This window comes from Triturus cristatus, chromosome 5_2 (assembly GCF_964204655.1).
Source record: "Triturus cristatus chromosome 5_2, aTriCri1.1, whole genome shotgun sequence".
In the NCBI taxonomy this organism is placed as follows: Eukaryota; Metazoa; Chordata; class Amphibia; order Caudata; family Salamandridae; genus Triturus; species Triturus cristatus.
Genome location: NC_140588.1, coordinates 1042195757 through 1042221138, shown reverse-complemented (window position 1 = coordinate 1042221138; position 25382 = coordinate 1042195757). Strand labels below are relative to the sequence as shown.

The 25382-nt window shown below is 49.9% G+C and overlaps 1 protein-coding gene across 1 annotated transcript in view; it reads right to left on the bottom strand.

Annotated features, from left to right (window-relative positions):
* STARD8 (StAR related lipid transfer domain containing 8) overlaps positions 1 to 25382 on the bottom strand; it is a 644863-nt gene that overhangs the window by 531689 nt on the left and 87792 nt on the right. Inside the window, exon 2 of the mRNA XM_085608321.1 lies at positions 23987 to 24697. Within this exon, the coding sequence (XP_085464447.1) occupies positions 23987 to 24553 (567 nt within the window). The 5' untranslated portion in view covers positions 24554 to 24697. The remainder of the gene's footprint in view (positions 1 to 23986; positions 24698 to 25382) is intronic.

The window sequence follows — 25382 nt, the reverse complement described above, 5'->3', positions numbered from 1 at the left end:
GCAAAATCTGACAGTCGGCCTTTCGGTTACTCCCGGAACATCCGGATGATTATCACCTGCTTGGTTTTAAATTCCAAGGGAGTTTCTATATGGATATGTGTATGCCAATGGGCTGCTCTGTCTCATGCACATATTTTGAAAAATTCAGTTCATTCCTGGAATGGATTTTCAGACAAAAGACAGGGCACCGGTGGGTCATGCATTACCTAGACGACTTTCTTATCCTGGGGACACGGGATTCCTCTGAATGTGGGTGGGCGCTGCAGGAATTTTGCGCGCTCATGCAGGTTTTGGGGGTTCCTTTGGCTCCAGGAAAGACAGTTGGGCCGGCATCTACGATAAAGTTCCTGGGCATTGAGCTGGATTCTGTTCAGAGATGTTCTAGGCTACCCATGGACAAGGTTAATAAATTCAGGGCTGCTTTACAGCTATGCTTGCGCAAACAGAAGGTTACACTACAACAGCTACAGCAGACGGTGGGACAACTGAACTTTGCTTTGAGGGTCATTCCAATGGCTAGACCTTTTTCCAGATCCATCTCCCAAGCCATGGCAGGCCTCAAAGAGAAACATCACCACACAAGGCTGTCAGCGGAGGATCGGCAGGACATGCGGATTTGGATGGCATTCCTGCAGGATTTCAATGGCAGAGTAGTGTGTCCAGGTCCGCCCACTGCGTCCACGGAGTTGGGTTTAATGACGGACACCACGGGCAGTGAGGGATTTGGTGCCATACTCGGTACCGAGTGGGTGGCGCAACGTTGGCCGGAATGGTGGGTAGAGTATGGCCTAATAGGTAACATTGGGTTCCTTGAGCTTTTCCCCATATGGGTCTCCTTGACGGTTTGACCGGAACAATTGCGTAATCGGTGACCCCACTAACAGTTTCACCGTGAGGAAGGCTCTGAAAGGGTGGCAACGCCTCCAGGGGTCGGCCCCAGACACAAGGCAGCCGATTGGGGTGAAGCTTCTGAAGTCAATACTAGCAGCCCTCCCCGCAATTTGCAACACATCAGGGGGAAGTACTGTTATTCACTGCGGCCTTTTCGTTGGCCTTTTACGGCGCTTTTCGAATTGGGGAGCTGGTGGACCAAAACAAAATAGACATACGCGGCGGCCTGCAGTTTGAATCCATTAAGGTCAGGGCCGAGACCTTATTAATAACGATCAAGAAGTCCAAAACCGATCAGGAGGCCCGGGGGAATGGGGTGGTTCTCCACCAGGCACAAGGTAACCCATGCTGTCCTGTTTCACACGTTGAGAGCTACTTACGGGTTAGACCACTGAACATAGGTGGGCCTTTCCTGATACATGCGGATGGGGTCCCGCGGACGCGATTTCAATTCAAAAGGGTGTTGGACATGGCAATTCTGAAGTCAGGTCAGAAACCTGAAAGTTTTGGTACCCACTCCTTTAGTATAGGGACGGCCACTGAAGCAGCGGCCAGGGGTCTATCAAGCGGCGAGGTACAGAGGATAGGGAGATGGGTGTCCAATTGTTACCAACGTTATGTGCGCCTACACATGCTGTGAGTGGGAGTGCCGCACAGCGCTGATACATGGTTTTTTCTGCTTCCATTACAGTTTCTCAAGCCTGTCACGCAGGGGGGAAGCTCAGGACACTGCACCAGCACCATTCGGCAACACGGATATAATCTCCACGAAAGGAAAGGCTTCAGACTGTTTGGATCATAGGCCATTCATATGTAAGGCGTCTGTCTAACCTTTTTTCTACAGGTGATTATAAGGAAAGAGCACGGCAAGCAGGTTTTGAGATAGAATGCCATGGAAAAGGGGGGCTATGCTTTGATCAGTTCAGGGGTGTCATACTGGACCTGTTAAGAAAAAGGGGTCCACCTCCTAATATAATCATACTGCACTTGGGGGGGAATGATTTAGCAAGACTGGGAAGAAGAGGGTTAGTGGAGACTATAGTCACTGAAATAGGCTGGTTAGCTAAGACTTGTCAGGGCTGCACTATTGGGTGGTCTCAGATGATACCCCGATTCCAATGGAGGGGGGGGATCTGTAAAGGCTTTGAATCACTCTCCAAGGAGAATAAATAACAAGCTTGAGAGACTTTTCAGGGCTCCCCACTTACAGACCATCGCCCATGGATGCATTAGGGGCGAACCGTGCTTCTTAAAAGATGGCGTTCACTTATCCCAGGTAGGCAACGAGGTGTTCCTGGAGAATATGTTGGCATGGTTGAGGGGCCTTAGTCGCAGGGGATGACCTTTCTGGTGAGCACAGGGGGGGTACTAGATAGTCGGTCAACTATGCTAGCCTGTGGCGGTAAGGTCATGATTGGTGAGCAGTAAATTTAAGTTCCTTAGAGGGCGGCGCCATTCACGAATGGTGTCGCCCAAGTGGGAGGGACGACTGGTCTCCTAGAACTCCAGGGGCAGTTGGGTGCGGGGAAGGAGGGAGTAACGCTTTCTCTAGGCTGAGTGGCCTTCCCGCACGTGCACAACGGCTGCAAGGGCCCCTTTATGGAGATCAGGTGCAGGGCGTACGGGGGTAACCGGGGGGGGGGGGGTCGGGAAGTACCCTCACGGTGAACGGGCCCTCTGCGCATGCGCACTCCGGCTGGAGGGCGTGGTTAGAAATTGATAAGGATCTGACGCCAGTTGTTGACCTTGCCGTAGGCTCTATTAGGTATGCAGAAAATAAAGTTTGTACAGATTAATAAAGATATTTTTTAGATATGGATAGGAAACCTTTGTATTAGAGTTATGTTAAGGTTAGCCATCGGATATCTGTACTTGTCAATTGTAATCCGTGTAAAGTATATTTTCTGCTACATTTTGTAAATATTGGAATTATGATTAATGTGTATTAATTGTATATAATAAATACGCCCGGGGGGTGTCACGCCCCCCACATCCCAAAACTTCTCTCCTGTCACGGGTCTTGAATGGGGAGGAGGGGGTGTAGGTAGTACCTGGCCACACGAAAAATGACCGCCGGCGGCAGATCATTATCCCACCTTGCCGCCAAGACATGGAACACCCTCCCCATCCGCCTGCGGCAGACCGAAGACCTTTTGACCTTCAGAAGACTTCTCAAGACCTGGCTCTTCACACAGTAGCAGCTTCTCCCCCTCCCGCCCCAAGCGCCTGGAGGCCCTCATGGGTTTGTAGTGCGCTTTACAAATACCATGATTGATTGATTGAAAATGTCAAATGTCACACACAAGCAGTCTGAAAACTTGGAAGCTATGCGTTCTGCTTCACGACCTTACACATTTGTAGGTTCACGTGACACACAGGTACTGGCCCTTTCAAGAAGCTGCTGAAATCACTCGGGCTTTAGGTGCAGTTTGAAAGGGAATGGGGAGGCCTGGTGGGCCAAGAACATTTTAATTAGGTGATGAGACGTAAGAGAATGAATCGCTAATGACCGTGAAGATGCCAGTCAGACTGAAATGTGAAGGGGGAGGTGGAGGAGGGCACTGCAACAAAGGGCCTGTGACGCAAGCAGCACAAAATACGTCCACAGAGGCAAACGAACTGCGAAAATGTACGGGACTGGCAAGGCAAACTGTGAATGAATACCTCTGTCACACTCATTTCAGAACGGTTCCCTCACCTGCTGTCACAGACACGAATAGCAATTCCAGAATAATTTTAAATTGGATCCGAAATTTTCTAAAATAGAACTTTTCTACTTCCATAAAAAGTTGCTTTAGGAAAGCGTTGGTTAATCTCCCCAGAGCTATCCGTCCCTCCTACTCTCACCAGACTTCGCCCACTGACGGCTCTTCCCTGCTGCAACAAGGAATAATAAAGTATGACTTTTTTTAACATAATCATTCCTGCATCAGTGCCGGACTCTCTCACTCTCTCACTGACTGACTCTCTCACTCTCTCGCTGACTGACTCTCTCTCTCAATCTCTCTCTCACTTACTGACTCTCTCTCTCAATCTCTCTCTCACTTACTGACTGGCTGACTGACTCTCTCACTCTCACTGACTGACTGACTGACTCTCTCTCACTGACTCTCACTGTCTGTCTCACTCTCTCACTGACTGACTCTCTCTCACTGACTGACTCTCTCTCACTGACTGACTGACTCTCACTGACTGACTGACTCTCACTGACTGACTGACTGACTCTCACTCTCTCTCTCTCTGACTGACTGACTGACTCTCACTCTCTCTCTCTCTGACTGACTGACTCACTCTCTGTCACTGACTGACTGACTCTGTCACTGACTGTTATACAGGTACTATTTCCCAACCTTCACCCTCCCGTTATTTATGGCCCCATAACAAAAAAAAACATAAAGAGCAACCATTGGGATAGGCAGATAGAAGTTGCCAGCATCGAAAGGACAGAAAAACTCAAGACAATATTTATTGTTAATACTTTTTTTAATATGGTCGTTCAGTTGTACATAATGCTTTCTTGGTCATATATGAGGTAATAAAAATGCTTTATTATAACTTTTCAGCATGCTGCAGACTTTGGTACAGCACAGCTTAAAGACATACGCAAAGACGATATCTCTGGCTAAACACTTATAAGGTCCCAAGGGCGAGACCTTTTGGCTATGCCAATGCTTGTTTTAAACATGTTTTGGCTTTGTATCTGAAAAAAAATGTTGGGTGACACTTTAGTGGAAATACCACACCACATCAGTTTGGAACAAATCCCTTGCAATTGGGAAATGTAACTATATCTGGCCTGTCATGGCACCTTGGGAGCCAGCCGCCAAGGTCTAAATGCCTCCTCAAGCGTTTCAACTAAAAACACTAACAGTGGTGTCACTTGAAATGTGATGGTGTCAGCTAAAAACAGGCTTTCATTAAATATAAAAAATATACTAAAGAAATACATATATATGCAAAGTGGGGTTTTAGGTCAGTCCTTGTCATCCATTGGTCTTTTCAACTGCCATTTACATTTTGCTCCCACCCATCCCAAAATACAGTATGGGCAAGGAGTGCACAACAATGGGTCAATAATTAACAAGTGATTTTTCTTTCCATTCGTCATCCCTTTTTAGTCAGGCGTTTGTGTTTATAGTACCTTTTTTTGCATCAAGAAAAATCATATTTTCTTTGATATTCATTACCATTAAAATGAGTTTCTATGTTCTAAGTACACACGTCTGCTAGGAAGCACCAGTAATTGTTCTATTAAATTCATATGCGATGGTTAGGTTTTTTTTTATTGCAACCATATATATTATATGGTTGCCACATTCAGGTGGCATGTTTTCCATTTTTTTTGTAGCACATCCTGCATTAAAAAAACATAAAGGAACATTTAACCAACGCACCAGCTTGCTAAAGTCAGGCCGATTGGCTTGGCCAGTGCTTGCCACGGCCTCAAAATGAATGCCCACTGGTGGAAATGTTTCTCTTTGCGTTTACAGTTCCTCTTTCATTCTATTCTAAGATCTCTTGGTGCAGAGCTGCCACGGGAACTCTCTGCTCCACTGTATTAAGAAGTTACCACAAAAGCGCCCTCTTCCCACCGCAGCCGCTCTGCATATTTTGTTCAAGTACTATGCTGAATTGGAATCGATTTAGATTTGTGATTTTTTGTTAGCTTAAGTAGAAAATGTGCCTTTTACTTCCAAATCACTTACTGCTCGGTTCTCCCAGTAGAGGGCAGCATAGCACAATGTTGCGATTACTGAATTTATGTATTTCATACCCATCCGTAGTAGTTGCTTTTAAGTTTTAAATTGCACATCAACTATAACAAAGTTTGAAAGCCCAAGTATATAAAACTATTTTTAACTTATACTTTACCCCTGCTAAGCTGTTTTCATGGGGGAAAAGGATAGATGACTCTTGTCCCAGATGTGGACTAGGACCTGCTACCCTGACTCATATGTTCTATGACTGTAATAAGTTAACTCCACTTAAAAATGAGCTTTCAAGATTTTGGGAAGAAGTATTTGGGCATAGGATAGCTGAATCACCTACATTGCAGATTCTTGGCTACGACGGGACGCTGGGGCTAAAATTGGAGGAGGAATTCTGTCTCTTTATAGGAACTGCGGTCTATAGAATTTTGCTAGCAGCCAGATGGAAGGACATGGATCCCCCGACCTTCCAGATGTGGCTCACTAGGTTTTTGGGAATGTACAATCAGGAAAAAGCTATATACTCCACAAGGGGCAGACAGTCAAGAATTCGTGGTCATAAGATCTGGTCACCTATTGACGCCTGGACTAATAATGTAAATCGATTATAATTGGATAATAATAATAAGTTATCTTTTGGCTCAATGCTAACTGGGATAATCTTTAGATGATTTGAACGGTCTGTAAATTTTCTAAGATTATCGCTTATCTTGGCTTTTGATTTTTAGGGTTTTTTTTTCTTTTTATTTGTAAGCTTTATACTTGTTATTAATCTTTATAGTACTAATATATTTTCGAACTTATTGACTTGTATTATTTTATGTTTTATTATCTCTCTATTCCGGCAATGCTTAAATAAAAAATAAAAATAAATTAAAAACGGGAAAAAAAAAACGATAACAAAGTCGAGTAGTCTTAAAAGATCTGGAATTCGCATTGAGATATTTTTATAGAGCGTTAGTAAGTGTTGTCAATCGGTTACGATTCTGAAACACTTGAAAGTAGAGTAAAAGGATATACATTTGTATGCGTAAAGTCACGGAATCTGGTCAAGCATGGAAGCCGGGCTTAATGTAGGTCTTCTGACTACTTACCTAACATATAGCCACTGGACCACATCACCCCCGTAATGTGATGAATAACTTCAGATACTGCTATTCTTTTTTAAAAAATGTATTATTACGAGTATTGTTGTGTAGCTCAAGGCGCTTCTGTCAGGCACTTCTAAGCGCTTGTCGGGCTGAGCCCAGGGCACGGAGGCTGCACACATAGGATTGTGCTTCGCATACTTTGAGCACCAGCGGATTCAGGGCCAACAGTGTGGAATTTCTACAAAGATTTTTAAACTCCTGGGCATGAAGATCTGGTGTGAAAGCCTTAGCACAGAAGGAGCACTCTAGATATCCTTCCGCGCCCAGGGATGCGGGCATAAGTGGAGATCGCTCTCAGGCACCGGATTGTATTTATTGTCATATTTCCTGGGCCTGTGACGTCAGCATACGCCTGAAGAAGGGTAAAACTTCAGTTCCCTCTATGAGCTCTGAAGTATTACACAACGTCTCCTGGACCGATGTTGTGAAGTTGTTACTGATGCAGTCATGGGCTGGTCCTAAGACTTTTGGGGCCCCGAGCAGAAAGGGAATGTTTGAGGGCCCCCCCTAATTTGCAAACAATGTGAAATCACAGAAAATGATACCCTGGGAAATGCTATCAATTGACTTATTGAGCAACTTTGTAAGATGCAATTTTTTGGAGCTAAAATCAGTAAAACAAAAACAAATCTGAACACTAATAACATGAGCACAGATATTTTACATTTCAGTTATTGGAAATATATGAGTCACACTGGGTGTGAAGGTTTGGCCTAGGTCTCCCCAAAACATATAAATTCAATGAAACGTTAACAATTTCTTTCCAGATTAATGCGTTAGATACGTATATGTGCGCAAACCAAGGCGAAAGGCGGCTAAGCTCTGGGCAGGGTCTGGGACACAGTCACATGTTGCTGCCAAGGCGGCTAAGCTCTGGGCAGGGTCTGGGACACAGTCACATGTTGCTGCCAAGGCTGCTAAGCTCTGGGCAGGGACTGGGACACAGTCACATGTTGCTGCCAAGGCTGATAAGCTCTGGGCAGGGTCTGGGACGCAGTCACATGTTGCTGCCAAGGCTGCTAAGCTCTGGGCAGGGTCTGGGACACCGTCACATGTTGCTGCCAAGGCTGCTAAGCTCTGGGCAGGGTCTGGGACACAGTCACATGTTGCTGCCAAGGCTGCTAAGCTCTGTGCTGGGTCTGGGACACAGTCACATGTTGCTGCCAAGGCTGCTAAGCTCTGGGCAGGGTCTGGGACACAGTCACATGTTGCTGCTAAGGCTGCTAAGCTCTGTGCAGGGTCTGGGACACAGTCACATGTTGCTGCTAAGGCTGCTAAGCTCTGTGCAGGGTCTGGGACACAGTCACATGGTTCTGCCAAGGCTGCTAAGCTCTGGGCAGGGTCTGGGACGCAGTCACATGTTGCTGCCAAGGCTGCTAAGCTCTGGGCAGGGTCTGGGACACCGTCACATGTTGCTGCCAAGGCTGCTAAGCTCTGGGCAGGGTCTGGGACACAGTCACATGTTGCTGCCAAGGCTGCTAAGCTCTGGGCAGGGTCTGGGACACAGTCACATGTTGCTGCTAAGGCTGCTAAGCTCTGGGCAGGGTCTGGGACACAGTCACATGTTGCTTCCAAGGCTGCTAAGCTCTGTGCAGGGTCTGGGACACAGTCACATGTTGCTGCCAAGGCGGCTCAGCTCTGTGCAGGGTCTGGGACACAGTCACATGGTTCTGCCAAGGCTGCTAAGCTCTGGGCAGGGTCTGGGACACAGTCACATGTTGCTGCCAAGGCGGCTAAGCTCTGGGCAGGGTCTGGGACACAGTCACATGTTGCTGCCAAGGCTGCTAAGCTCTGGGCAGGGACTGGGACACAGTCACATGTTGCTGCCAAGGCTGATAAGCTCTGGGCAGGGTCTGGGACGCAGTCACATGTTGCTGCCAAGGCTGCTAAGCTCTGGGCAGGGTCTGGGACACCGTCACATGTTGCTGCCAAGGCTGCTAAGCTCTGGGCAGGGTCTGGGACACAGTCACATGTTGCTGCCAAGGCTGCTAAGCTCTGGGCAGGGTCTGGGACACAGTCACATGTTGCTGCTAAGGCTGCTAAGCTCTGGGCAGGGTCTGGGACACAGTCACATGTTGCTTCCAAGGCTGCTAAGCTCTGTGCAGGGTCTGGGACACAGTCACATGTTGCTGCCAAGGCGGCTCAGCTCTGTGCAGGGTCTGGGACACAGTCACATGGTTCTGCCAAGGCTGCTAAGCTCTGGGCAGGGTCTGGGACACAGTCACATGTTGCTGCCAAGTCTGCTAAGCTCTGGGCAGGGTCTGGGACACAGTCACATGTTGCTGCTAAGGCTGCTAAGCTCTGTGCAGGGTCTGGGACACAGTCACATTTTGCTGCCAAGTCTGCTAAGCTCTGGGCAGGGTCTGGGACACAGTCACATGTTGCTGCCAAGGCTGCTAAGCTCTGTGCAGGGTCTGGGACACAGTCACATTTTGCTGCCAAGTCTGCTAAGCTCTGGGCAGGGTCTGGGACACAGTCACATGTTGCTGCCAAGGCTGCTAAGCTCTGGGCAGGGTCTGGGACACAGTCACATGTTGCTGCCAAGTCTGCTAAGCTCTGGGCAGGGTCTGGGACACAGTCACATGTTGCTGCCAAGGCTGCTAAGCTCTGGGCAGGGTCTGGGACACAGTCACATGTTGCTGCCAAGGCTGCTAAGCTCTGTGCAGGGTCTGGGACACAGTCGCATTTTGCTGCCAAGTCTGCTAAGCTCTGGGCAGGGTCTGGGACACAGTCACATGTTGCTGCCAAGGCTGCTAAGCTCTGGGCAGGGTCTGGGACACAGTCACATGTTGCTGCTAAGCTCTGGGCAGGGTCTGGGACACAGTCACATGTTGCTGCCAAGGCTGCTAAGCTCCGGGCAGGGTCTGGGACACAGTCACATGTTGCTGCCAAGGCTGCTAAGCTCTGTGCAGGGTCTGGAACACAGTCACATGTGAAAGGAGGAGTAGATGGTTTGAGGATCGCGGCTGCTTCATGGTTTTGTTAAAGAGGGGAGTATTTGCTGTTTCCTAAATTGGAGCGGACTTCGGGCTGTCCGGATGGATATTGGAGTAACGTTCAGATCCTTGGGGCATGGATGTGAGAGGCCTTTGTCTTGTGTTTTCTCTTTTTAGCACGTTTTCTTCTTCTGTCTGACGGTGTTCTTGCTGCGGGCGTGTGGAGAGCCACTGGAGAGGCCAAGCTTGTCATCCACGAAGGCAGGGGGGTCGATCATATAGTGAAAACCTAGCCAAAAGCAGCAGAGCACTGTACAGGGCCAATGACCAGTATAGTGTCGAGAAGTGATGGGAAAGGTGGCTGGTTTATGGACTTAATGACAGATAATGCAGCTGAGCCTGAAGATGGTGCAGGCTGGCAAGGAGGACCTGCGGAGTTCCATCACGGGGTTATAATGTGGTCATATTTCTTCATGCCCTAGTGAGGGCTGCTGCAGCCATTAGATTGCCCTTAAGAGGACCAGAATGGATTTAGATTCCAAGATGGTTTCCCAGATACCCAGTGCAGAAAAGATATGGAAGCAAATAAAACAGTTGGAAATATCTGGACTTGTATTAAAGGCATCACTCTAGTCCCTGAAAAACACCAGAAACTACAGGGATACAATCCTATGTAGGCTAAAAGGGTTTAATGTCACGTGCCGTGAGCTATGGCTACAACACCACTATCAACATCCTCTGAAGCTTTTAAATGTTCCGATACTAATAATTAATATACACGAACACGGCTCCAAAGCGCATTTCATTTTGTAAATTAGCGTGATGCAGATTCCGTTAACAGCTTTGAGATACAGCTCCTCTCATTTGGTTTCTCCTAATTTTGAACAAAACTTGAAAAGCGTGTGTTTAAATGCAATTAAACAGTGATGCGAACCAGCCCCACTAACGGGCCCACTTCCTTGGGCCTCGCAGTGCTGGACTATGGCTGCAAGGCCCAAGGGAAGGAGGCCCGGCCTCTACGGTTGTGTCTGGGGAGTATTTTACCATCATGGTTAGTATTTTCGTGTCTAAAACAGAGGAAAAAAGCAATAAATCTCAATAGCACTTCTAGGATCTAAAAATATAGTACAAAATATCCGTGCCTCGTCATCTAAGCAAAATCTCTCAAACTGGAAGTCACAAAATATAAAGGCTGATGGTGTAAGCACAGGTCTTCAAATTGAAGTGCGGCTCGCCTGGTGGCCCTCAGTTAATCATAAGGGGGCAGGAGACTCAGCAGGGCTGAGATTAGTTCAAGCATTCCAGAAGGGACTTTTTTGTATACTTTAGTAAGTCACCCCAAGTGGGACGGGTATACCCAGCTGTGGGCCCCATGCAGACTGTCACTGGAACCAAGCTGTACCTGGCTGATGATCCCCAACTACGGCAATACCTGTCCTGGGCTGCTTGTGTTCCTGGTCAGGGAGGACCTGGCCTAGTAGTTCGGTCTCGACTGTTCCCCATTGGAGCATGGTCAAGAGTGATTTACATATGGCTGGGTCCAATCTGAGGTAGCACGGTGAGCAAAATAACAATGCAGTGGGATACAGCCAGAGTAATTGACCAGTTTCTGTGATTAATTCAAGCATTCCATCCATCACTTTGGGTATACTTTTTTTGTGAACAGTAAAATACAGCCATCATTTGGGTGCATTGGACGCATAACCTCATGAGGCCACGATCCCACTGCACTTGCTGCACTATTGATAGCTATGCCCTTCAGAGGGGCTTCATGCCCTGCCTTGCAGCCATGGATCAGTGCTGAGAGGCCCAGAACAGCAGGCTTCCTCCTTTGGGCCTCTCCGCACTGGACAATGGCTGACAGTCCCAGGGGAGGATGGACCTTTCCTGACCTTCGCAGCTCTGGATCATGAGAGAAGGGGCCAGTGGAACAGTAATGTAGCCATGGGCCCTGATGAAAGAAATGATGCTGGACAGTAAAACGCAGCCATAATTCGGGTGCATTTGGTTCAGAGCATCCGTGAACACTGGTGCCACTGCACCTTGCGTACTATTGATAGCTAAACCCCTGAGAAAGGCCGCCAATGAGCCTCACAGCCATACTCCTGCTCTGCTAAGCTCATGGACTTGCACATCCCCCCTGAGTGTCCAACCACTGCCGGCTGCAATTCCCTGGGGAGGGAGAGCCTCTCTCTGGCCTCAAAGCTCTGGACCATGGCTTCAAAGCCCATGGAAGAGAGGCAAGTAGTACAACAATGGTGCCAGGGATGCTGGTGCAAATTAAAAGCGCCCCTCACTCTTGTCCACTGGATGCACAGTAAAATAAACCCACAATTTTGGAACATTGGGCACTTAATACCCTGGGCCCAGTGCCGCTGCACCTGCGGTATACTGATGGCTATGCCCCTGACCGATGGCTATGCTGGGCAGAAAGGAAATGTGTTAGGCCCCTCTAATTTGCATACAACATGAAAACACAGGAAATGACATCACAGACATGGGCCTTGACCTATGCACAGAGCCATGGTACAGAGCTATGAGACAGTTTCAATGGGGCTGAGGAGAGGAGATTACTAGAGCCCACCTCCTGCCCTCTCAAACATGGTGTGGCACCAAGAGGATTAAGGCAGGCAGTCCACTAACCCATGAACCTCGCAGCACACAAGCACAGCTGCAAGGCCCAGTGGAGAGGGCCCCTCCCCATGGCCTGGCAATGCTGCACCATGGCTACAAGGCATAGATTAGGGGCCTCCATTACCGTAGGCCTTGCAATCATGGTCTAGTTCAGTGAGGCTCAGGAGAGGGGACCCAGGATAGAGGAGCACTCCACCAGTGACTTCGGAACAATGGTGTAGCCCTGCAAGCCCAGGGGAAGGGTGTTCTCTCCCTTGGACCACCCCTCCATGATACACAGTTGTGAGGCTCATGGGAGTGTTGCCCCATCCTCTTGCCTCACAGCTATAATGTAGTGTGCAAGGCCCTGAGCGTCACATCCATGGCCAGGTGCTGCAAGACCCAGGGAAGGAGAGTCCCCTCACAGCCATGGTCGCCAGCTATCGCTGCAAGAACCAAGTAGGGTGGCCAATTTTCCAATACCACTTCACAGGGCAATTTAGGTCTTTGGAGAAACACTGCACGTATGGAGACATTTTGTGTGCAGACACTTTGGAAGATGTTTATTGGAGAGCAGGGGAACTGAGGGCCACATTGCAGATTTTTGGGGCTTCATCGAAATCCCCCCCTCTAAAACAGGTAATATTAAAGATAACTCAGCTGGAGATGGAGTTTATCGAGCGGGATTTCTCTTCGTATTATATTGGAGTTCTAATCCCCCTACCACCTCCTGGAGTGAGCCTCGATTGTTCGCAATTGCAAATTTTGAGCTACAAGTTTAGAAAAAGAACTCTGGTTTTCAAACAGAATGAAATCCTCTCAAACTTTGAAACACAAGCTGTAAATATCAGTACCTACCATGCACACTGTCGAGTAAGTATCCACTGCCACGCGACCTGGTGCAACGGGTACGTTTTAACCACGGAACTAGGATATTTGACATCTAATCTCAGTTTTATGATGGAAATAATCTCCATGTTCTAAAGCTGAGCAGGGTCGATGAAGAGGTGATTCTCTGGGTAGGGCAGTCCCTTCGCTTTGCCATCAGAATCACTGACTCCCCAGTTGTGGTCTAATAACTAGTTGGAGATATGGAACCAGAGTCGCATTTCTTAACCCTGGCCTCCCATTTGTCCAAATTGTGTGATTTTGGGCAATCACTTTTCTGAATTTATTGCCAGGGCCACTGGAATTATGTGATAGTGCAGTCGCTGCATTTTTCGCATTATCATAGATTTGCCGAGTTTGCCTCAGAATCCATCGTCTGCTGCATGATCTGCAGGTTTCAGGAACTAGTACTAATTAAGAGCAACTAGTGCCCAGGCAGTGATAACAAGTGCATACATGACAATATAGTGAAGCAATACTATCATAAAATGTGCTGAATTACACTGCATAATATGCCTTTTCTTGGGGCATGACGTACTCACCCCTGCTGCATAATTTGACCTTCCCCTCCCACATAAAGTGGCCCGGCTTATTGCTCTGCTGCTCCATGTTTAGCAGGACTTGGAGTATTTTGATGCAATGTAGAAACTGCTAGTCACCGAGATTTTTTAAAATGGACTGAATATTTCCTGAGAGAAGGGAGGTGCCAGTCAGATGTAATAGTCACCAAAATGCAGTACAGTGGTAAATATATTGCCTTTGTACCAAGTAGCAGTGTACTGTAGTCCTAGGTTGGGATCCACTAATTTAACAAACTGTCAGATTCTGGAAAATAACATCTCCCTGTGCCTCGTCCACTGGTCTGAGAATAGGGCTGCACTTTGAAGCAGGCTTAATGTGAGAAATAAACACCAAAGGTGTACCCCCTGACTCGGACTCAGCTCGAGGTCCAGTTTGAACCACAAGTCCATAAAGAGCCGAGCTTTCATGTGGCTTCTGCCTACCACCCTATGTCAAACCAGCATGTAGAAGTGCAGCCAGAGCTGCCGACTTTGGAACGGGGGAGCCAAGTTCCAGTCTCGGCATCAACTCAAAATCCTGGGATTCTGGCAAATCACTTAATCTCCCTGTGCCTCAAAGAAGACTGTGTCCTTACGTAATGTAACCGGTTCTCTTGTGAAGCACTCCAATATCTTTGGTCATGTTTACACTATACACAACAGTAAAAAATGGGTTTTATTCCTCATTAAAGGCTGTTTGCATCTAGGGTTGCCACTTGGCTGGTTTTCTGTCCCGTTCTGTTCTGTTCCTTGTCTCAACCGGTACAAAAACAAGCATTTACAATGCAATGGTCTCGGCATTGTTAAAGTTAGAGCTGTTGGCATTGTTCATGACATTATTCTTGTTTATGTTTTTGTTTTTAAAACATTAGAAGAAACTGCATTGTTATTTACAATGTCAATAACTTAATCACTCTCCAATGCGAGACCTATTGCATTTGCACCCACACACAGAGGCACACACACAAAGCCACCCACACACAGCCACCCACACATACAGAGCCACTCACATAGAGCAACCCACACACAAATAGATCCATCCACAGAGCCACCCACACACACACAGAGCCACCCACAGAGCCACCCACACACACACAGAGCCACCCACACACACACAGAGCCACACACACAGTGAAAGCTCCAAAGGTCCCACACACCCTCAGCATCATGCCCTTTCTGCCAAGGATATTAAAATGCAAGCATCACAACAGGTAGGCAATGGGGGCATGCACAGGCTACTAAACACTGAAGAGAGACCACACGAACTAAGCAGTGTTTATCTCTTGTCTGGCTTTAAAAGCAGGAGGTTTCAACAGTCTGCTGCAATAGCCACACACAGATGCCCTGGTCCCCCATCATCCACACACAGATGCCCTGGTCCCCCATCATCCACACACAGATGCCCTGGTCCCCCATCATCCACACACAGATGCCCTGGTCCACAATCAGCCACACCCCCCTCCCCCCATCATCATCCGCATTGTCCCAAGTAGTTTCTGCTGCTCATCTTTCTCTGTCCTCCAGGTAGCCCACTCCGAATCTGTGTGCCACCTTTCCTAGATGCCCTACTCCCTAACTCCACCGTCCCCTGGCCCAATCCCTCTATATGACCACTCCCACCAAAGGTGGCCACCGCCCCCATGGGGCACGCACTACACGGGGGGAAGCTTTCTCACTAATCCCTCCCTCCTGCTGCAGATTCCCATTGCCCCAAGTGTCCTTCTCTCGCAAGCCCCGCCTCCTCCATGTGCCCACCCTCGGGCTCTCTCCACCTGCCCCACAGGTGGCTTATTCTAGCCCTACTACCCAGAGCCTACCCCCCGTCATCCGACCCCTTCTTAGAAGACTTACGCAGCTGCCCCAAATAGACGACGGTTGAGGAGAAGCCTGCATCTCCCTGCCCCCTGCCGGAGGGGGATTACTGCAGCGTGCCCCGCGTGGCTCAATGCCCCAGATCCAAAGTCAGCAGCTCTGGCCATTACGGAATTTAGGGAATTAAGTAATCCACAGTCTGATGACCTCAAAATAATGGAATGGTGTCATCCACAGGCTCATGACACATCGGGATAACCATTCACTATATAAAATATAAAATGTATGGCCATTGTTTGCACAATTATCTAACGTAAAAATCTGACATGATGTGGCCTTCCGAGACCCACGTTGGACATCCTTCACTAGGGAGACAGCGCTTAGAAGCAGACGTGCAGCACTTCAAAACGTTCATTTGTAAGCGCTTTATTGTGCCTATTCTTCACAAGATGTTCACCGCCGAACTGTCCATTTCACTCAGAATTTATAAAATAAATCTGATTCGATATTGTCGTCTGGGGGCGGGCTTGTAAGTGTCATAAAAATGCAATCTGTGACGTTGCAATGGCACCATTTAGGCGTTTCTGGTCACACTTGACATCATTCTCCCTTGCATTTAAACCATGCCTCCCCTCCACCCACCCCCCCCCTCGCTCAACACTACAGTCAATGGCTCCCCCCACCCCATACACTCTCCCCCAATCCTGCAGAGCCTCCCCCCACCCTCCCCTCCACTCGCCCCATCTCAGTGCCACCGCCTCCCGCTCAATAAGTCCCCACTTTCCACCCCGGGTCACCAGGCCTCGCTCTCCGCTTGGAAAGCCGAAACCTACAGACACCATCTGGAAATGTTTAGACGCCCGCCCTCGCCCAGTGAAATTCCTCCAACTGCAAACAGCGAAGGGAAGGGACTGGTTTATTATTTTGCTCTGGGTTTTGGTTCCCGGGGACCCGATGAATGCGTTCCTGGCGGCCTCCCTGGCCCTGCAGATGCTTCCCATTAGCGAGAGGCGCTTCGAGTTTCACATCTCATGCGCTATGTGTCGGACAAGCCACGTAATCCGGCCGCTGATCTTCGGTTCCCCTCGCATATCCTTGCTCGGAGCTCTCACTGCCAAGCAGCCCCGAGTTAAGATATCACCACTCGTGTAGCGCCTTCCACCATGAATGTGACACATTAGCGCTATCTCCAGCTCGGCGCCATTTTTACTTGGCACCCTCAGCCCGTCGGGGCATTTTAGCCCACTTTCCGCGGTCGGATTTGTAGGGACTTTTAAACCCACAATTTATTGGGAAAAGTGCAACTACAACTCCCAGAACGCACTGCGTAGTTGGATAAAAATAAAACCGTATAAGTGAAAGGTGTAATTTATGACAGACTTGACTCTCACCCTGCCACGGGGACAGCAGACGCCCCTACCCTCGCTCATCCCTCCACGGACATAGCAGGGCACGCCCACACCTCTCTTTGGCCCTGGCACAGGGCAAGGAGGCCTCTTGTCCCACTGCTATGTCGAGTGGTCGCTGGGCCCCCCACAGACCTTGCAGGCCCCCAACCCCCGCCCATCTCCTTGACACGAAGCCAGCTGGGCCCTCACCCCTCCCAAGGGCACAGCTGGGCACTCTCCCTGCCACATGGGCAGAAGGCCCCTTGAGGCGCTCACTACAAGGCCAGCGGGGCCGTCACGACGCCAATTGAACAGCAGAACACTTGCCCCTCGCCCTGCCACGGGGCTGAGAGCACCCCCTCAGGCCACAAGTAGGCTGCGGTACCTGTAACTGTAAATGATAACCACGGGGGCCATTCTATGCGTGTCTGGCTGCGGCTCAGATTACAAAGCGAGCCCGTGAGCGTAAAATGAACAGGTAAGAAATGTAAGCTAACAATCAAAGAACGAATCAGCCGAGTAAACATCAAATAAGGGAAAAGCAAATCAACCCTGAGAAAAATATACAAAGGCAACAGGGCGCAGCTCTTGCTGGCAAGAAGACAGGGCCGCCAACGGTGCCTGGGTTACAGGGTGGGGTGCAACCTGCGAGGGACACAGCTGGGCAGATTTGACATCTCAGGTGGGGGGCGGGGGGCTCTTACCTGGTTGGATTGAAAAACAAGCACACTACCCCGATACTACACACACCACTGCCTTTCTCCGAGGCGAAGCAGAAATGCCTCAGAGAAAGGCAGCGGCGCTTTCGGATTCTGGGGCGTGTTCTCCTCTTGCCATTGGCTGGAGGAAATAATTCGAAAAGTAGCAAAAAACACGCCCCCGAATCCGAAAAGGACGGGGCCTGTTCGGAGAGACGCACCTCTTCTCCAAAGGCTGGCCAGCATTCAAGAGGCCAGCCAATGGAGAAGAGGGGAGAAGAGGGGCGGGTTCAAGCCCCTCTTCTCCAAGTCATTAAATCTCGGAGCGAGACTGCGCAAGCGCAGCTTTCGAGCCGAGACCTAATAAGGGGGAAAAAACCCACAAAGCTGTTACTTTTAGCCCTTAACTGTACACAATCAAAACAGTAAATTTAAAATGAATTCACATTTAATTGTGTTCTAGAGCGGTGTTCGATGCCTGAGTAATAATTAAGATAAAACAAGACAGAAACGTCTTGTTACAAATGAATACATAGGATTTTTTTAAAGTGCTATTTAGTTTTGTGTCTCGGCCTTTACAGACTCCTAAATCAGCAACAAATTGCATGGATTTTTCTGTTGAAAAAATGTCAACCCTATTTGCTTCCCAGTAGTTGAAGGTGATCCAGAACATGCATGGCAAAGGACCCCTCCTGCACAGCAACGCCCCCTCCCAGACACTGACCAGCATCTCTCTCACCTGCATGGTGCAGGGCCCCTCCTGCACAGCAACGCCCCCTCCCAGACACACACAAGCATCTCTCTCACCTGCATGGCGCAGGACCCCTCCTGCACAGCAACGCCCCCTCCCATACACGGACAAGCATCTCTCTCACCTGCATGGTGCAGGGCCCCTCCTGTGCCACAACGACCCCTCCCAGACACTGACCAGCATCTCTCTCACCTGCATGGTGCAGGGCCCCTCCTGTACAACAATGCCCCCTCTCAGACACTGACAAGCATCTCTTTCACCTGCATGGTGCACGGCCCCTCCTGCACAACAATGCCCCTTCCCAGACACTGACCAGCATCTCTTTCACCTGCATGGTGCAGGGCTCCTCCTGTGCCGCAACGCCCCCTCCCAGACACTGACCAGCATCTCTTTCACCTGCATGGTGTAGGCCCCTCCTGCACAACAATGCCCCCTCCCAGACACTGACAAGCATCTCTTTCACTGCATGGTGTAGGGCCCGTCCTGCACAACAATGCCCCCTCCCAGACACTGACCAGCATCTCTTTCACCTGCATGGTGCAGGACCCTCCTGCACAGCAACGCCCCCTCCCAGACACTGACCAGCATCTCTCTCACCTGCATGGTGCAGGACCCCTCCTGCACAGCAACGCCCCCTCCCAGACACTGACCAGCATCTCTTTCACCTGCATGGTGCAGGCCCCTCCTGTGCTGCCACGGCCCCTCCCAGACACTGACAAGCATCTCTCTCACCTGCATGAGTCAGGACCCCTCCTGCACAGCAACGCCCCCTCCCAGACACTGACCAGCATCTCTTTCACGTGCATGTGCAGGGCCCCTCCTGCACAACAATGCCCCCTCCCAGACACTGACAAGCATCTCTTTCACCTGCATGGTGCAGGGCTCCTCCTGTGCCGCAACGCCCCCTCCCTGACACTGACCAGCATCTCTTTCACCTGCATGGTGCAGGGCCCCTCCTGTGCTGCCGTGCCCCCTCCCAGACACCGACGAGCATCTCTTTCACCTGCATGGTGCAGGGCCCCTCCTGTGTCGCAATGCCCCCTCCCAGACACACACAAGCATCTTTCACTTGCATGGTGCAGGGCCCCTCCTGCACAGCAATACCCCCTCCCTGACACTGACCAGCATCTCTCTCACCTGCATGGTGCAGGGCTCCTCCTGTGCTGCCACGGCCCCTCCCAGACACTGACCCGCATCTCTTTCACCTGCATGGTGCAGGACCCCTCCTGCACAGCAACACCCCCTCCCGGGCACAGACCAGCATCTCTCTCACCTGCATGGTGCAGGGTTCCTCCTGTGACGCAACGCCCCCTCCCAGATACTGACCAGCATCTCTTTCACCTGCATGGTGCAGGACCCCTCCTGCACAGCAACACCCCCTCCCAGACACAGACCAGCATCTCTTTCACCTGCATGGTGCAGGGCCCCTCCTGTGCCGCAACGCCCCCTCCCTGACACTGACCAGCATCTTTCTCACCTGCATGGTGCAGGGCCCCTCCTGCACAGCAATGCCCCCTCCCTGACACTGACCAGCATCTCTCTCACCTGCATGGTGCAGGGCCCCTCCTGTGCTACCATGCCCCCTCCCAGACACACACAAGCATCTCTTTCACCTGCATGGTGCAGGGCCCCTCCTGTGCTGCCATGCCCCCTCCCAGACACACACAAGCATCTCTTTCACCTGCATGGTGCAGATCCTCTCCTGTGCAGCAACACCCCCTTCCAGACACTGACAAGCATCTCTCTCACCTACATGGTGCAGGGCTCCTCCTGTGCCGCAACACCCCCTCCTAAACACTGACAAGCATCTCTTTCACCTGCATGGTGCAGGGCCCCTCCTGAACAACAATGCCCCCTCGCAGACACTGACCAGCATCTCTTTCACTTGCATGGTGCAGGACCCCTCCTGTGCCGCCACGCTCCCTCCCAGACACTGACCAGCATCTCTCTCACCTGCATGGTGCAGGGCTCCTCCTGTGTCGCAACGCCCCCTCCCAGACACTGACCAGCATCTCTTTCACTTGCATGGTGCAGGGCCCCTCCTGTGCCTCAAAGCCCCCTCCCAGACACTGAAAAGCATCTCTCTCACCTGCATGGTGCAGGGCCCCTCCTGTGATGCCACAGCCCCTCCCAGACACTGACCAGCATCTCTTTCACCTGCATGGTGCAGGACCCTCCTGCACAGCAACGCCCCTCCCAGACACTGACAAGCATCTCTTTCACCTGCATGGTGCAGGGCCCCTCCTGTGCTGCCGTGCCCCCTCCCAGACACTAACGAGCATCTCTTTCACTTGCATGGTGCAGGACCCCTCCTGTGCCGTCACGCTCCCTCCCAGACACTGACCAGCATCTCTTTCACTTGCATGGTGCAGGACCCCTCCTGTGCCGCCACGCTCTCTCCCAGACACTGACCAGCATCTCATTCACCTGCATGGTGCAGGGCCCCTCCTTTGCAGCAATGCCCCCTCCCTGACACTGACCAGCATCTCTTTCACCTGCATGGTGCAGGGCCCCCTCCTGTGCTGCCATAGCCCCTCCCAGACACTGACAAGCATCTCTTTCACCTGCATGGTGCAGGGCCCCTCCTGTGCTGCCATGCCCCCTCCCAGACACACACAAGCATCTCTTTCACCTGCTTGGTGCAGGGCCCCTCCTGTGCCGCCACGGCCCCTCCCAGACACTGACCAGCATCTCTTTCACCTGCATGGTGCAGGGCCCCTCCTGTGCCGCAACGCCCCCTCCCAGACACACACAAGCATCTTTCACCTGCATGGTGCATGGCCCCTCCTGTGCTGCCATGCCCCCTCCCAGACACTAAAAAACATCTCTTTCACCTGCATGGTGCAGGGTTCTTCCTGTGCTGCAACGTCCCCTCCCAGACACCGACAAGCATCTCTTTCACCTGCATGGTGCAGGGCCCCTCCTGTGCCTCAAAGCCCCCTCCCAGACACTGACAAGCATCTCTTTCACCTGCATGGTGCTGGGCCCCTCCTGTGCTGCCATGCCCCCTCCCAGACACTGAAAAGCATCTCTTTCACCTGCATGGTTCAGGGTTCCTCCTGTGCTGCAACGTCCCCTCCCAGACACTGACAAGCATCTCTTTCAAAGCTCATCAAGGGCTGTAAGAGAGAGAGTAGCTCATCGTTCCTAAGGGCATTCCACTATCCCTGACAGCGCAATGCAAGCCTGTGAGGCTCAGGGGAGAAGTGCCCCTCCCCTGGGCCTCGCAGGCCTGGAGCACAGGTGCGAGGCTCATGTCAGGGGGCACACTGGCACGAGGTCCCATGTTGCCCATGCCTAGAGCCGGCTCTGGGATTCAGTCCCCATTGCTGGGGTGAGGGTTCATTTTCTCAAAACAAAGGTCCTTTAGCCCCTCCCACCATCTACTAAGTTAAAGGCACAACGACTTGGCCTAAAGGTTCGTAGTGAGGTCACGTAGTCTGCAATGGCTGCTTCTAACTTGTTTCCTTTTTGTGCCTCATACAACACTCTCTGCTGGATACTTGATACCTGGCCGGACTGGCTGTTCTGGCACTCTGGCTTTTCCCCAGTAGGCTTCAGGTTTGGTGGTACCTTTTGGATTAGCGTCTGCTTCCATGGCCCAAGTTTAGCCCCAAGGCCCCTTTCTAGTCGAGGCCTCCTGCAGGTTTTGAGCAGTTCTGCCACGGCTGGGTTTGGTTCCGGTAAGGTCCAGTTGACTATAATGTGGTGATGTCACTGTGGTTAAGAAAGGTGGAGATTGTAGGTTTGAGAGAGGGGTATGAAAGGAGGAAGTTTATCCGTGCTTTGAAGTAAGGGTGCCTGATGTAGGTACAGGAGGTCTCAGGCCACACCAGATTTTCAGAATAACCACTATTTAAAGGGGCACAATTTAAAGGGGACACAGAGGTCAAGAAATGAGAACAGTTCCCTTTACCCAGTCCACATCAGTAGCAATCATCATCAGTAGGCATTCCCCAATGTTCCTTTGTTTGAGAAGGTTTGCTGAGGTTTGATTGGTTTGAGGAGGCTTGCTAAGGTTTGGCTGTTTGAGGAGGTTTGCTCAAGTTTAGTTGCTTGAGGAGGTTTGCTGAGTTTTTGAGACATGTTGTGACCGGACACACCGACTAGCCCCTTTAAATTCTTTTTATGTACATTTATCTCACATGGATATCCTCCTGTCCAGTTCTTTGTGCCATACACCTCTTACCATCGACAGCTGTCCCCTGAGCACTGGTCACTTGTCAAATTACAAGCTTTGCAGTGATAGTCTCAGCTCAGTGCTGGAGTAGGCTAGGACTTTATGCTTCCAGATACCTCCTCAGTCCACATTGGCTTTCTCCTGTTGTCCAGGATCTTTCCGTCTCTTCTTGCTCCCATGATGGACAGCACTCGCCAACTCCTCAGTCTCAGCAGATAACGCACACTACCCACTGGTCCAAGAAGAGGAAAAGCTTTTTCTAGAGACTGTATGGCACAGAGAGCACACTGGCACTAGTTCAGAGCTTGACCTATAATCCAGAGGGTGTGAGAAGGGGTAATCTCAATTGTTGCCATCAGTCTTCAGGACATCAATTTCTCTTCGGAGTCATACGTTATTATACTATTCCAAACAGTTCTATCCAGTATCAACTATCCAGGCCTCCAAGCCACTTTAAAAAGACATCCAAACACAAAGTCCTCAGACCACCTGGAGGTTGGTCGATGAGCATCCCAGAACCATAAAAGGCGCATAGACTCAGAGCTTGGGACCATGGAAATTGTATAAAGACACTATAGATACCCTCACAGCATACCACAACATCATTCATTCGCGGCGGCAGCCAACAAAAGCGTGCCTCTTCGAGAGTTAAACCAAGACCCTCAGACTCTGGGGAAGAAGGAAGTGGAGGTTAAATCCAGGAGTGGAAAGAATATTTCATACCAGCATCAAGTAGCCTGAGTGCCTATTCCTATGGGAGTCATGCTTGAACATATTAAACATTAGTGTAGCTACATGGGTGCCAATGAAAGAGGAGACATGCATAAAACATAACCAGCCAAGGGCTCCAGCAGGTCTTCTTCCATGAGCTGTGGTGCAGCCTGATTGGCTGGGGCATTGACATGGAAGAGAGCGGTGAAGCCCATTCGAGGATAAGGGACGGGAGAGGGCATGAGGTGACACGGAAGACCCAACGTGATTTCTAAGTGACACTACTGTCTAAATATCAAGTGACTAAAGTGCCCACTGACAACAGGACAGGGTCAACCGGCTGGGAAATGGGACATAGTTGAGAGTTTGTCTTGCCATTTTACAGACAGGGTATCTGCAGTGTATGTGCAGCGCATTGACACATGTCATAACTGGATCAAGAAATTATTATCTTTTTGGAGTACTCTGCAATGAAATCTAGAACTTACATAACATTCACAAAAATGTGTTAACCCCAAATATAAATGTTTTATTTCTTCTGAAAACATGTTATTGTATTTTGTTGCCTTCTGAAATAAAGCATAAGTTAAAGAAAGAGAAAAATGCAATTGGTGAAAATGCATCGTTCTTCATGCAGTAAATTAATGTTTTCCTAGAAACACAACTCCATAAAAAGTAAACTAATTGGATAAACTTACGCTACAGTAGGGGCATTCCGCCACGACCCCATGGCTTGAGTGTGCGTTATGTGTTAGGCGCCCATCACCTCCATGGTCCCATCCCAGCGTGCACTGCGGTATTCTAGATTCCACTCCATGGCCTTCAGTGCACACTGGACAACCCCTTCCGTCAGGATCCCAGGTGTGCGCTCTTTGGCGCAGCCACGGCCCAAGGAGCTTGGAGTTGAAAAAGTTTCCTTCAGTTGTTGCAACCACACTTCCTCTGGACCACACACAGTTTTTGTTGAAGGTTATGGCACTTGGTTTGTGCTTCAGGACACGCACACCTTTCCTACATTCCTTCTCGACCCAGGCAGGCTTGTACTGGTGGGATGACCATACATCATCAATGGTTATATAATCAGGTTCCTCCTCCCAGGAGTCATGACCATACTGTGGGCACATGATGCAATAGACGCCTTCTTCATCAACACTTCCTGCAGAAGTACCGATGGTTGCAGAGTATCTGTTATCATCTGGGATTAATGGCAGCTTTCTTCTGCTCCTAGAAATTAAAGAATCCATTGTGCCGAAACGATTAGTCATGCCTAGTTCCACTACCTCCTCATTTGAAGCCAGTTCTATTCTCTACTTCATCCTTCCCACTGGTCGGACACTGGCCCATGCCTGCAGTGATGCACACCCCTGTGGTACATGGTGTTCTGATATCCATGGCTTCCTCTCTGCACCCTGTAGAGTCAATCAAAGAGAATGATAAAAGGATTAGAGGAAAATCTGTGAAAAGTACATCTATAACACAACTGGCTGATTATTCATCTTTAACATGATGATTTATCTATAACAAACGTATCAGATGCTCGAAAGCCACCTTTTTCAGAAACCAATTAGAGCAAGCAAAAAAAGTCCAAAAAAACTGTTTGAACTCGTAAAGTCTCAAGCAAACAGTCAACCTAACCTCTCCGCATTGGGTCGAGGGGCACAGCCGAACTGCGAAGAATTCGCTGATTTCTTCGCGGGTCAGGCTACTAAGATCAAAGCTGAACTACGGTCAGCCCTGGAGCACTTGTCGATCAGTCTGCCTAACAGCCTCCTTGCTCCCTGGTCAGATGTCATCCTGCCTGCTCAGCTTTTCCCCCCACCCTTCAAAAACGCATCCTGGAGTTTTTTCAAAACCTTGGATGAAAGCACTACACAAAATGCTGGCTACTCTGAAACCATCTAATCATTACAATGACCCCTGCCATCGAACCTCTTCTCTAAAATCAGAACCTCCATACTCCCACTTTGGACTAAGATTGTCAAGGCTGCACTTCGGCAAGGTGCTATTCCGGTCTGCCTAAAATCTGAGCGTTACCCCTATTCCAAAGAAACCATCCACAGATACCACTGTCCTACATAACTTCCGCCGAAGCTC